This window comes from Ostrinia furnacalis, unplaced genomic scaffold (assembly GCF_004193835.3).
Source record: "Ostrinia furnacalis isolate ACB-3 unplaced genomic scaffold, ASM419383v2 OfSCF4936, whole genome shotgun sequence".
Taxonomy (NCBI): Eukaryota; Metazoa; Arthropoda; class Insecta; order Lepidoptera; family Crambidae; genus Ostrinia; species Ostrinia furnacalis.
In genome coordinates this window covers 191,724-206,760 of record NW_021135175.1, presented here as the reverse complement: position 1 = coordinate 206,760, position 15,037 = coordinate 191,724, and the positions used below count along the sequence as shown (strand labels likewise).

At 35.0% G+C, this 15,037-nt stretch overlaps 1 protein-coding gene across 1 annotated transcript; it reads left to right on the top strand.

The window, feature by feature from the left end:
• The first annotated feature begins 3,279 nt into the window (after nt 1-3,279).
• Cjhbp (cytosolic juvenile hormone binding protein 36 kDa subunit) lies at nt 3,280-13,566 on the top strand. The gene is made up of 5 exons (XM_028314978.1): nt 3,280-3,513; nt 3,927-3,976; nt 4,147-4,412; nt 12,046-12,201; nt 12,793-13,566. The coding sequence occupies exons 1-5, from the start codon at nt 3,421-3,423 to the stop codon at nt 13,083-13,085; spliced, it is 858 nt and encodes a 285-aa protein (XP_028170779.1). The 5' UTR covers nt 3,280-3,420; the 3' UTR covers nt 13,086-13,566.
• Nucleotides 13,567-15,037: the final 1,471 nt, after the last annotated feature.

Below are 15,037 nucleotides of genomic sequence, written 5' to 3'. Positions count from 1 at the left end.
TATCTTCATTTTAATTATTTTATTTTTCATACAAATCGTATTTCATAAAATTTATTTTGTATGAAAATTAAAAAAAATAAAATGACGATATCAAATTTCTGACTTCACCATACCATTTATATGCCCATGTTAACATGGGCTAGTGTCGGCTCATATACCCATTTACCTAACACCCTGTATAGCCACCTACTCTGTTGCACTAAGACCTAGGTCACTAAGTCTTAAGCCCATGTGTATGTAATTTCCACCATTACAATAATTGTCACTTAGTACGCAATAAAGATTTGAATTGAATTTGAAAGTATACCAAATTGCAGCTCAATCGGTTGAGGTGAACTGGTCTAAAAAATTCAGTTGCAAGATTTGTCCCACACATACTAACAAGTGAAGTCAATACAGTCAGGGTGGAATTTTTTAATGTCACCTGGAGGGAAAGTACTCTTAATATTGTAGATATAGAAAAAAAGTCTCAAAGAAAACATTCCTGTATTATTGAAAAGAAAGAGAACTGCATTCGTAGATTTGTGTAGTGGCAAATATTTTTTGGAAATCTTTGAATGCAGTTCTTCAAAGATTTCCAAAAAAATATTTGCCACACCCGGGAATTGAACCAACTAAAATCTGTTAAAAATTACACCCTGTATTTTTATTGCATCGATCGTTAGGGTCAAGTATGGATGAAATCTCTCTAACAAACCTGATAAATCAAATGAAAGGAAATCCATAAAATCTTAAATTATTTTATTGTAGCGAATTTTTGAAAAAAATTTGAAAATCTATGAATGCAGTTCTCTTTCTTTTCAAAAACACAGGAATGTTTTCTTTCAGTAAAATTTTCTATTTGTTAATTTGAAATGTTAACTTCGTTAATTAACGATTAACGGATTAACGAGTTAATGCCCAGCTATGGTTATCGTTACTTACCTGATGTTTTTTGCAAAAAGAGTGCTGATGGTAACAAGCTATGTGACTCGTGGCTAGGAAACGAACGCTGTCGATGTCAGGTTCGATTTCTGATTTTCTTGAAAATACATACCTGAAACTTGGTGAAAAAATGACAGTTACCTACCTAATTACTTAATTTAATAAGGTTTTTATTAACACAACAGGTGACGATCAGTTATGAGACAGTAAGTATAAGTACAATTTTAATACAAGGATATTAATAGATGTACTATCGACAACAGTGTTAACTGCTTATTGCCGGTCATGTCGTCTCGTTCTATCGCAAAGGAATCACCATTTGATGAGAGCGAGAGCAAAAACGGAAATGATAGTTAACACTGTGGCCGTGTGTACATAGATTGCATGCAACCTAAAATCATGTTTATCAATGAGCAAGAACAGACAGTTGACAAACAAAAATAACAATGAAGCTAGTCATTACTTTGATGCTTATCTAATAACTTTGATCTCAATTTACTAAGGTATTGTAGTTATTACCTTGAGGAGATAATATGTCCAGCTGTAAGATGCGTGATCATAGCTTTATTTGTTTATAGAATAGATGGATTGCATCATAAAATTATTTAGTATTTGGGTAATATAGTATTTTTTTTATGGCTCCCTACTTTACGTAAAAAGGATCCTGTAACAAGAATTAAATACTTACTTACTGGCAGAGTAGGTAAGTAAAGAGTGAATTGATAGTTATTAATGTACGTTTGCTGATAGACATAAATAACATAATATTAATCCAATAAACACAAAACAAAACATAAAAATTGAAACCAAGCTGCTAACAAATGAACTCTAACTTCCCGCCAACCGCCAAGAACCGCCTTTTTTTCTTCCCGCGCCTTTTAGTGGTGTGCACTTCCAAATTATTTAAACTCAATATTCAAATACTTTTATTTTATCCTATCGATTAAATCAAATGGTAAAAAAACGAAACTACAACAATAGTTTAGCATCAAAACGAAATACTTGTATTAACAATTTAATTGAAACGTAAGTAACGTAATCGTATGTACGTGAAACGTAACGCAAGTTACGAAGTAATCTAGTTAGGTTTTACATCTGTTGTTACATTACAATAATAAAGTCATAATTTGCAGAGAAATAGGGTCATTTCGCCTGTTCGCGTCCATTTAGTGCAGTTGGCAAGTTTGACGGCGATAATAAAAATGCCCCAGCACTCATTTGTATGACAAATTTGTGTAATGTATTCATAATATATTCTATTTTAAGATTAACTTTCAGTTGTATTAGAAACATCTTGCGTTTTCTTTTTAAATAGATAAACTTCAGAATTAGGCGTTATACCCAGTTTGCGTCCACAAAATCCAAATTGCGTCCACCCGTGGACCATTTAGCGTCCAGCAGCTTAGAAAAGGAATATAGGGGTGATATTTTTAAGAATTAATAAAGAAAGATTGTATTTGAACAATTTCTTTATTTAACAATAAACTTAGTTATTAAAAATCAACATTATCATCATTTAAAACTCACTTTAAAAAGTAAAAATAATTTTTCTCAACATTGGTTTAAGTAAAAAATTCTTTATTTCTGGCCAAACATTTTTCAAACAATTTTTGACCTGGACGATCATCTTTGAAATTATTTTTAAACTCTCCGTCTCGAGTCAATTCTTGCGTTTTACTGGAAATCCACATTTAGAAATGTTAAGAAGCCATTCAACTACTTTTGTATTATNATAGTTTGCGTCCATTGTGGACGCAAAGTGGAAGTTTTGTAAAATCGATGTAGTAATTCGCGTCCACCTTATTTTATTCGTTAAATATAAAAAACAATACCAAATTCATAATAAACATTATACCTTTTTTCATCATTAAACTGTAGAAATAGATATCTATCCTAAAATTCACATTATAAAACTTACCATCAAACACGCCGCTGCACACTAATTTTTATCTAAACATGCAGCGCGTGTGAGCATCCTTGTTGAACAGCCGAGACTAACTATTTTTCTAAACAGGAATGGTTGGACGCACAGGACTTTTGTCTATGTGTGCGTGCCTCTTATACATTTACGTATTAGCGGTAATGACTTTTCGTTTGATTGGTGTGTTAGTTGACTTGTTTTCGAGGATTTTTAAAAGGAGATCGGCAAAATGGACGCGAATTGGGCGATGGACGCGAACAGGCGAAATGACCCTACTACCTCCCAAGACTGACTATTAGTCTTACTTCGGTGAGTCACTAGCACTGATGATTTCAATTGAGACCATAATCGATTCTAAGTAACTTGTAAAGTACATCACTCTTTGTCTTATCAAGTGTCAATTTGACGTTGATGAATGACTGACTGGCATTGACATTGACAGTTCTTTTTTACGCGTCGGTGGGTGCAGTTGTATCATCGTACTTTTTCCTTTTTTAACAATCCTCCTAATAATAACGTTTGTAATTTAAATTAACTTGTAATCTCATTACTTTTATATAAATTTTAATTTCAATATGTCTATTACCGGCCGTGCACTGCATTTTGTGTTCAAAGTTGCGGATAGAACACTCACCGCAAAATTCTACCGAGATGTCCTGGGAATGAAGGTAAATAACTTAAACTTTATCTAGAATGATCGAATAATTTTAAAAAGGACCCATAGGCTTTAATTAACTGTTCAAAATAAGTAGTTGTTCAAACTAGTTCCCTTAAAAATTAAACCAAGGTCATCATTCGAGTTTTTTACAGTACTCAGTCAGGATTGCCGGTAAATTATGTGTAGCTAATTGCAATATAGGTACCTACATAGTGTATTTTGTTCGTTCTCATGTGGTTCTGTGACAAATTAAGCAATTGAATTACTTTAAGTCTATTCTTTTCTTTTTCCAATAAGAAACTATATTTTCAATGTGACTGTAGCCACCTAACTGATTAATATTACTTACAGTAAAATAATATATGGTTTGTTCGTATCTATTTCCTGTTTCAATATTAACCAAGATGATTTGTTCATTATTAGGTTTTGCGTCATGAAGAATTCAGTGAAGGCTGTGAAGCAGCTTGCAATGGGTGAGATTAGATTGTTATTTTTGTATGAAAAATATTTAACACATGACTATGGGAATGATTCATTGGCTTGACAAAAAGGAGTCAGTCTAGTCATAAAATTTACATCACCTAACTTTTTTACTATGTCTGTACCTACATGACTCAATAAAATTGTTTTTCCTGTTTTCCAGACCGTACGCTAACAGATGGAGCAAAACCATGATTGGTTACGGACCAGAAGACACTCATTTTGTTGTGGAGCTCACATACAACTATGGAATAACACATTATGACTTGGGAAATGATTTCATCGGCCTGACGATACAGTCCAGTGAGAGTCTCAAGAGGGCAGCAGCAAATAACTGGCCTGTAAAAGAACAGAACGGAGTCAAGTACCTAGAGGCACCTGGCGGCTACAAGTTCTTCATTATTGATAAGCCACAGCCAGTTGATAAGGGTAAGATATTTACAAAACATTGTTATGATTTGATAGATTGAAGTACTTTATTTTAAGTGGCTGCAGACAGTTGAATTACTTGCAACATTTATCCTTCTTGGTATATTATTTAGCTGAATGAATTCAAATTTAAAATTACACAGTTTTCTCAATCAATGAGATTTTTATCTGATTGACAGCATTGAAGTAATATTACTACGTATAGAACAGACATCGCGAACAAAATATGTACAGTGCGGGGTGCGGGGCGGGAATTTGACGGACAGCTGTCAGTCAAATCCATGACTATCAAGTTTCATAATTTATGGCGATAAAATCTGCACCAGAAAATGTCGTACTTCATTGATAGGATTGCACGAATAGTGACGTTCCTGCGGTCGCCTCATCATAGACATTGTGAAACGATTGTGAAAATAAACAAATCGGCTAAATTGTGTTAAATTTTCATGGTGCTCAATAGCAAAAAGGTTCAGCTACTTACATTATTTTCTTTTATTATATTGTGCGTTTCCTGTAATGTAATCTAAGCTCCCCTCCCTTAGACTAAAATTAGCCCTCCTAGACAAGTGACAAAACGTAGCAGTTGAAACATTCGAAATCACTTCGCTCTGCCGTTTTTTGGTGTTAGTTACTTCACTCTGTGATGCGATTTTAAAATTACAACTGGCGATTCCGAATTCACAACTGAGGGGACTGAGGCTAATCGTGTTACTTGTGCTACAAGTGCGTATGGGCTTCATACTGATGCTTAAGCCATTAATTATTTTTTTTCCCGATTAAAATCTAATGTAATCGATAATCGCCTTGAGAATCGTTAACTGGTATTTTCTAATTCGATAAAAAAATTACCCATCTCTAGTTGAAAACTGTCATCCAACAGCGCACGAAATATTATGAGTTATAGATAATGATACCATTACAGAGGCGACACTTCGTTTACGTTTAGTTTCTGCCTATTGAATTGGATACTGTAAGGAAACATCGTCATCATCATTTTAGCTACTGGACGTCCACTGCTGAACAAAGGCCTCCTCTAATGATTTCCACATCGCCCAGTTGATAGTGGCCTGCACCCAGCGTCTTCCTGCTATCTTCAGTCAGTCCATCTTGAGATTTTAGAAAAATTCCCACTCGTCACGGTAGGAACAAAGCTAGGGATGACCCACGCCTTCACTCCAGAACCAATAAAATAACTGAAAGTCAGAAACTTTCAGTTATTTTATTGTCTCTATTGTTAACTATCTCAGTGGTTGAGTACACGTATAATAGCTGTGAGGTAGAAGTTACGGGACTATTCCGAGTGCATTACCGCAGCAAAATTTTTATAAATGTTGTGCTTTAGAGAGTCGAGAGTATAGCAGTAATGTTTCAAACATTACCCCAGCAAAATGTGTTTTTTCCTAATAACTTTAAAACTATAATTTGAACGAATTTTGCTATTAGTGGACAAATTTCTGCTCACGATGGACTAATTATCTGCTATACTCTCGACTCTCTAAAGCACAACATTTATAAAAATTTTGCTGCGGTAATGCACTCGACTATTCCCACCTCTCCTTTTCACCGCTGCATCTCCTGTGTAGCTAGCACCTAGACTAGTTGATTTAAAGCCAAGGTATATCATATTTTAGGTAATGACTTAGTGCATCTAAAAATGTAAAACTTTCTAGTTTTTTGTAACATTGAAAAATCTAAAAAGAAGCATCATTTTTTTTACCAAGTGTTTCTAAGAAATTTAAATGGAAGCTTTTGATGACAACGTATTGCTTACTTTTTCAGCTGTCGAACGAATCACTTTTATACTCATAGGTCCTGTACATCGGTAGATTTGGTAAATAAATGAATCCATCCGGACTCAGAAACTAAAAAAAATAAAATAGCTGTAATTTTTTTATACTGGATTTGTCGATTAAATTGATCATATTACTGCGCTACTGGTGACCAGACACACTGTACAATTATTATAATTTTAGCCTATCTCGTGAGCTAGGTGTCAATAATTAGGGTGATTTACTAACTAACCAGTCTCATACGAACAACAGCAGTAAGATTCAAACAAGTTTGATCCATGATGCCGCACGACTATTGTGTGAGCCGCCCACCCGTAACCCAAGCTTATTTAGCTTAACACAAGGGGCTGGACGGGACTATTAGTAATTTGTGCAATACAAAGTGCTTATAATCTTTAAAAAAATCTTCCTTCCTTTCGTATACTAATTTATGCGTCAGTGTCAACTCTGCGATTTTTATTCTTTGAAATTTTCGTAAAATGGCTGCCGCCGCGGTGACGCCTTGTAATTAACAAATTAAAATTAAATTAGTGTTTTAAAGTGCATAAATGTACAACTTAATGGTAAAAAGTCATTCCTTGATTTTTACTTAATATGTATCTGGAGTTATTTGAACAGTATTTTCGTCTATAGGATGGCATATTTCAAAAAACAAAACTGCACTCAAGCGTGTTGTCACAGCAACCGCTGAGCACATACTAATTGTATTTCGGTCCGTGGACCTATTTACATGCCAGAAACAGTCTAGTTGACATGTCTTCTCTAGTACGTAGTACATTATAACTCAATGATTGACAGATAGTAATCAATGAAGAATAATGATTAGACTGTTATCTCAATAATAATTTTATTATTGGTCTCTTATCATAATATTCTTGATAAATCAAACTGATTTTAATAATTAGGCCTTATTATCTTTTATTGTTAAGATTATTTATTTTATCTTCATGCTTGGTCAATGGTCATGTAAACTCATGTACACACATGGAGCTTAGAAGCAAAGCTGTGTGTGTAATGACTGGTTTACAATTGTCCTTAATTACATTCCACTCCATTCTTGGGACCGACTCATGGTTCCCTTAAATCCATTGTGATATATTGTCCCTTTAAAGTTTCCCCTTTGGTCTATGAAGAAGCACTTAAAAAGCCACCAGCTTACAAAGCAAGTACTTGGAAATCTAAAGATATGATATACACCATGTAATCGCGATACAACTATCACGCCAATACCACGGCGTCTATGTAGCGCCTTCCATAAATTGGTATTGTTTGCACGCCATGGACATGCGATCAACACGTGGCGTGAAGTTTACGTCTAGGGACGCTTTCACTCTGAATATACGAAGACGGGACACGCAGGGACCACGCCCAGAAATGGGCTCTTGGGAGCATTGGTGTGTCTTTATACAACGTCTCCCAAAATTCAAGGATAAGCCGACGCCGCAGGGTGGACATAGTCATGACTGCTTTAGGAAAAATAAGAAAAAAAATCTATCTCAATTATTTTTTAAGTTACACAATAAATTATGAAATTCGTCGAAAATTGACACCCCTTATGATATTTTACATTACCACGACTACAATTTTTCAAATACTTCAGTTTTTTTGTTTGTATCGGCAACTTAAGTAGTGCTGCTGTCCACCCCAATTCTTAAAACCCTCAGAATCCTTGCAGTTTTTACACAAAAGTGAATCAAAATATGATATTTCCTTAAAATTTTGAACGATTTTTACTTACACTCCACTTTGACTCGTCGTTTTGTAAAAAAACAGTATGAACACTACTGCGGCAAGTTTGTTATAAAGTTGACGCAACTATCCAAGATTCCGAAATGGTATAATACTCTAAGAAAACTAGTCGCAAAAAAGATATGCGTACCATTTTTACAAGCATTTCGCTTGTAAGTTAGTATGAGATAAATCTTGCAACTGAATTTAAAACCAGTTCTCCTTAACCAATTGAGCTGAAATTTGGTATACTTGTGTAAGTACGATGACAATGCAATATTATGGTACCATTGAGCTGGATGGAGTATGGAGGTGGCCATAGGAACTCTTAACGAAACGGCGGAATTACATCTAGTTTGGGTTCGTTGGACTTGTCTTTTCGAGCACTTTTCAATTATTTTTTAAGTTACACAATAAATTATGAAATTCGTCGAAAATTGACACCCCTTATGATATTTTACATTACCACGACTACAATTTTTCAAATACTTCAGTTTTTTTGTTTGTATCGGCAACTTAAGTAGTGCTGCTGTCCACCCCAATTCTTAAAACCCTCAGAATCCTTGCAGTTTTTACACAAAAGTTAATCAAAATATGATATTTCCTTAAAATTTTGAACGATTTTTACTTACACTCCACTTTGACTCGTCGTTTTGTAAAAAAACAGTATGAACACTACTGCGGCAAGTTTGTTATAAAGTTGACGCAACTATCCAAGATTCCGAAATGGTATAATACTCTAAGAAAACTAGTCGCAAAAAAGATATGCGTACCATTTTTACAAGCATTTCGCTTGTAAGTTAGTATGAGATAAATCTTGCAACTGAATTTAAAACCAGTTCTCCTTAACCAATTGAGCTGAAATTTGGTATACTTGTGTAAGTACGATGACAATGCAATATTATGGTCCCATTGAGCTGGATGGAGTATGGAGGTGGCCATAGGAACTCTTAACGAAACGGCGGAATTACATCTAGTTTGGGTTCGTTGGACTTGTCTTTTCGAGCACTTTAGTGCTAGATGATGTTCAGGGTCCTGATGATGAAGTCAAGAGGTGGCAGGAGCTGGCCATAGGAACTCCTAAACGAAACGGCGGAAGCTTATCGAGTTTGGGTTCGTTGGATTTATCTTTTCGAGCACTTTAGTGCTAGATGATGTCCAGGGTCCTGATGATGAAGTCAATTATAATTTTCAAACGAAGTCAAGCTAGTTTTTAAATAAGTTTTTTTTATTACAACTTTATTTTAAGCTTTTTAGTTGTTTCTTAATCTCATGGCCTAAGTGCTCGGGAAGACAAATCCAACGAACCCAAACTCGATAAGTCTGTATTGCGTACTAAGGCAGAACCGTTGGAAAACCTTATCACAATTCTCGAAGACCTTAATCGAGTTTCCCAACAGGTAGGCCTTCGGATGAGTATGGAAAAAACGAAGCTTATGTCGAATGTCCATGTTGCTCCTTACCCAGTTTCGGTTAGGAGCTCGATTCTCGAGATTGTTGACAAGTAAGTATGTCTATCTCGGACAAACGATCAGCTAGGTAGTTAGATGCAATTTCGAGAAAGAGGTAAATCGTCGAATACGAAGACGAAAGTCTTCAATTAGTGTGTCAAAGTCAAAGTCAAAATTTCTTTATTTGTTTAGACTAATAAATAGTTCTTACAAATCGTCATTTTGCTCTTAAGGAGCCTCTACATGTCTCATAATCTTTTTACCCTACCAGCGCTTCGAGACCAACATTTGGCAAGTGCTGAGAAGAAGCGCCGCAACAAACTCAGTCACCACTGTCTGCCGGTTAATATAAATAAATATAAATAGTAGTAGTAGGTACATTCGATTCAGGAGCAGTTCACTGAATTTACCATGCATTCTTGTATGGTGTATCTTATAAGAATGGGTATACAAGATTGAGTGGTATATTAAACAAGGTAGTGACGTGCTAATATCTAGACTTACATATTAAGATACTAGTAGAAATGACTCGCATACATAAATTTGAATAACTTGGATTGACCAGTCCCCGAAAGCAGCGCCTGTTCACAGACATGACGAGTGAACCAGCCATCGCTTCACTCGACCATATTAGAGGGAATGTAACGACCCGCCTCACTACGCCACCACCCCAGAGACATTTTAGTGAGAATGACAATTCCAAGTTATCTCTTTTTTTTTACAAAACGACGAGTCAAAGTGGAGTGTAAGTAAAAATCGTTCAAAATTTTAAGGAAATATCATATTTTGATTCATTTTTGTGTAAAAACTGCAAGGATTCTGAGGGTTTTAAGAATTGGGGTGGACAGCAGCACTGCTTAAGTTGCCGATACAAACAAAAAAACTGAAGTATTTGAAAAATTGTAGTCGTGGTAATGTAAAATATCATAAGGGATGTCAATTTTCGACGAATTTCATAATTTATTGTGTAACTTAAAAAATAATTGAGATAGATTTTTTTTCTTATTTTTCCTAAAGCAGTCATGACTAGGTCCACCCTGCGGCGCCGGCTTATCCTTGAATTTTGGGACACGTTGTATAAACCAGTAATTAGAATATTAACTCTTTGAAAGTCGATCACGTACGTAAGGCTAAACTATTGATCTTAAAAAACTGTGTTTTCAGAGAAGGCTCGATGTCACTTGTGGTGCATAAATAAATTATCTTATAGTTATCTCCATTCATAGTGATAACAGTTATGATAATTTTTCTGCACTGTTCAAAATTAAGTATTATCCACTTATTTTAACTAAAGATAGAGTAGGTATAGGCTCTATAAAGCCATGTCATTGTGACAACATCTTTTTAAAACAGTAGAATACTGAAATTTAAGGAGAAATTGATAAGTTATATAGTTCAATTGTCACACTTTTATAAAGTTGTGATGACAAACAGAATCGACTTTGAGTCATCATCTGCCTATTCATCATGACATGCATGCAACTTTGGCCTTCCTAATTTACGCATTGAGCTTCTTCGGCTCAGTCATAATAACTATGTAATTCAATAGCATATTATGATCTTATTTCATTAGACAAGCCAAATTAATTATTGTATATTATTATGTTGTACCTATAATGTAAGGAAACAAAATTGTGCTAAACTGCATGCTATGTAAATTAAGCTTCACACAATGTTGTGTACTTCTGCCTCAACACTTTTTGTATTGATATTTTAATATTTTGTACACTATCATTATCATGATCAAATTGTGCAGACATCGGGAAAACACGTCGGCCACTTTTTAAAGCTGACAGTAGATTATAAAATTTATTTCTTGTCGTGAGAAGTTTGGATGTAGGGTAAATATAAACGGTACGAAGAACGTTTTTAGCACTCTTGTTCCGTATCTGTCACGTAATAGGCGCCCGGTAAAAGTTTGGATCATTTTATACTATTAAAAATGTTAGACCATTTTCAATGGATAGAGGTTCGTATTATTTATTTTTATTTGAATTAAAATTTCTACTTCTCTCATCACCTCATAGTTATGACAGAAGGTCGGCGGGTGAGCTTTTGGGTTGTTATTTGTTGTTGTTTTAGCATTGCATCGCTATTATATTGGCTAATTGCGACGCTATTATAATTAAACACTTAAGATTTATGAAACACTTATACAATTACACTAAGATAGCGATAATATATTATCCTTAAATGTACCTTAAATTTTTCCATGACAAAATTGTTATACATATAGGATTTCGTTATCAAAGATAAGAATAAAGATTGTATACAATGTTGCACCATACTTATTGACATTATAAGTGTTTCTATGGATGATGACAACTCTCTTGTATTGGAGACACTCAAATTAAGATTGTTGGGTTCCTTGAACATTTTCAAACATTCCAACATCAGACATCCATCTGTCAGACAACTATGCACTAGATTTCGCGATCCGAACACTCGCACTTTCATTTTGCTGCATGATTTAATAGATTAGTTAGATGACAGAACCGTTTTAACGCAGCAACTAACTTAAGTTTTAATTCCTTCCAAAATGGAACAAGAATTTTGCTTACTATAGCTTCTCTACCCTTTTTAACTATGGTCACAGACAATTTTCAGGTTTATCTTGACTTTGTGGTACAACCAACTAATGATAATAATTTTTATTCTTTTCAGATCCTGTCGTAAAGGTGTCGCTCGCAAGTTCAAATCTGGCCAAGTCCATTGCGTACTGGAATGGTCTCCTCACACTGAAGATCTTCGAAAAAACCGACAAATCTGTAATCCTTGGGTTCAGCGAGGACCAAGCAAAATTGGAATTAGTTGAAATAAGTAAGATATTTTGTTATTATTTATTGCACTAATTACTTACACAAACAAATCGTCATTTGCAGTCGCAATATAAAATCTTATTCTAAATCTTATGTCCCAGTATTTTCAGTAGATTATTCTATAAATAGCTTGATTGCATCAATTGCATGGTTGACTGAACAAAGCGTCGTCAAGGTTGCAACCGTTTTCTTTGATATTTATTGCAACTAAATAACGTTATTTGTGACATGGGCCTTCAGTTAAGTTTTATGAGTTATGTGGATATTATTCATGAAAACAACACAGGTTTACAGACAGGTGGGAAAAACTACTACAGCAAAGTTATACCATTTGCATTATCGCAAAGTATAATTATTCGACGTTTTCCTGTTCATCAGTTTTAAAAGATCCCAATATGTATACTTATGTAGCTGTTGTACATGACGATACATCAAGCTCGATACTGTTGTGTCTTAAGGCTATTTCGCTCCGTATCTACCAGAGCGTCGATGTAACGTCACGGCTGCCAGATGCGCAGTCGGTCGGGTTGTAAACTGCAACTGAGAAATTCTATCCAAGAAATAAAATAATTAACCAATATTTTTAAAACAGGTGGCCCCGTGAACCGCGCGAAGGCATACGGCCGCATCGCCTTCGCCTGCCCATTCGAAGTCCAGCCAATCATCGACAAAAAGATCCAAGAAGCCAACGGAACCATCCTCACACCCCTCATATCCCTCGACACCCCTGGAAAAGCCACAGTCAGGGTCATCATCCTCGCAGACCCTGACGGCCACGAGATATGCTTTGTAGATGACGAGAGTTTCAGACAACTGTCTCAAGTCGACCCCAACAGCGATGCTGATTTGGACAAGTTCATCAAATCAGACAAATCCAGAGCATAATGTATGTTAACTTTTCAGACAGCTTTTCATGAGTATCTTTAGCGTTTTGGATTTTTATTTAAATAAAACGTTTTGTTGAGCTGGATGTCAGTGGTCTGTTTGCAGGACTGCACACGGAAAATTGTATAAAAACTGTTGGAATAATAATAAGGGTTCCTTGTAAGGACTATGGAACCCTAAAAAGGACAATTTTACTTACCAATAGGTACTTAGGAATTGGTCTTGCAAATGACTACTTACATCTGCCTCAAAACGACTTATTTGAAAGAGACCTTAAAGTACTTAGCATAAAATGTGATAAAATTATTTCTTATTTTGGTGTTTGTGTAATTTTAGCATTCCTTGTTAATTGAAGTTTTAATTATTATTATAAGTATATCGTTAGTGTACTGCATTGTTTCTTTGATATGTACACAGCATTTCTTCAGTACGCATGTACCTGTAATTTGTACAACTAACCAATGCTATGCGAAAAAATATCTACTAACTTAAAAATATATTTACATTGAGTAATATTTGCATACAGTTTTATTTTAGACAATATTGCATGCCTATGCTAAACGGTAACTAAAGAGGACAATACTGAAAATACATAACGCTAAACACTAACTAACATCTCATTTTGCGACAAAACTACACAACCCTCTTCAAGTTATCATGATGCCATAAAAACAACAATACTAAGAAAAAAATAACTTGTGACCAAGATAGCATAACTTTATCGTGGACTACATGTATTGCATTTAGGGCATAGTAAATGAATGCACCTGAAACGCAAAGTTGCATGAAAGTATTATTGATACGTCAGGGTCTTTCGGAAAAGAAATCTGCCATTACGACTATATTCGTGACGCATGCTATTCAAGTTTTATTTTAAAAGAAGCGAGTTGCGGCAGTGTCAGCAAGCCTAATGGCATGTTGTTATTGATTAAATATGTACTGTACTTACCTTTATTGCGCCCCTTTAGCAGCATATTGCATAGCACATAGGTTTACTAACAAGATTGTGAATCACAAGAATGGATAGACTTTATTGCACCAGTCATAAAACTGGATAATATGTTCCTTCATGCACCTAAACATTGCTGGAATCGAACCTGCGAAAGATGCACAGTGACCCTAGACTAAGAGCGGCCGTAAAATTATATTTTAGAAAACAACCGAGTAAAAAAATCAACTGCGATCTTCTACGCAATAATGGGCGCAATGAAAATTCAATTAGAAAATACTGAACTACACACATCGTAGAAGTTGCGGCGCTTTATGAAATTTGTACCTTCCACAGCCACGGAGAAGTAACAAGATTATCCCGGATTTTCCAGCCATTTCCTTTTTCATTAGTCGATAAACCTTGTTAGCTCGAGTAGCTGCGATTGCGTCCGATGCAGTCTCGTAGACATGAGGCTATATCGTAGGTAGAGTAATAAAATTGACAGTAAGTTCGTTCGATTTGTGATTAAGATTAATGTCAATTAATGAAGTGATCATCAAATAATATTATTATTGATTTTAACAAGTTAACTGGTAGAGACTGCATTATTAAGTTCACCTATTATAAGTACCTCAATTTCGAGTGCGATAGAGCTTTCATATTTCCTCCTACGCAAAAAACAAAACTTATAAAAATCAACACGGATGTCGACTCTTGAAAAATGTGAAAATTGACACTGGCATTTTAATTTATTTATCTTTCCGTAATAAATAATGGCTGCAATTTTTCCAAGTGCAAGTGCCCAAAGTGCATTATTCTTTTAACGTTAGTAACCCATCATAACAAATAATTCTTCGGAGTCAATAATGCTTTCTAAAAATAGACACAAATATAAAAGTTACCGAGAACAGAGCCCATAAACACATCCGTTTTCTTTACCTACTGCAATACTGTGAACTATAAATTCGTTACTTTCGGATCAAAGGGCGATTGTGTCTAACCCAGCATTGCGGCCTCGTTT

Coding starts and splice junctions, on each gene's coding strand:
- Cjhbp (XM_028314978.1), top strand. CDS start 3,421: ATGTCTATTACCGGCCGTGCACTGCATTTTGTGTTCAAAGTTGCGGAT. Junction 3,514..3,926: donor GAGATGTCCTGGGAATGAAG/GTAAATAACTTA, acceptor GTTCATTATTAG/GTTTTGCGTCATGAAGAATT. Junction 3,977..4,146: donor TGTGAAGCAGCTTGCAATGG/GTGAGATTAGAT, acceptor CCTGTTTTCCAG/ACCGTACGCTAACAGATGGA.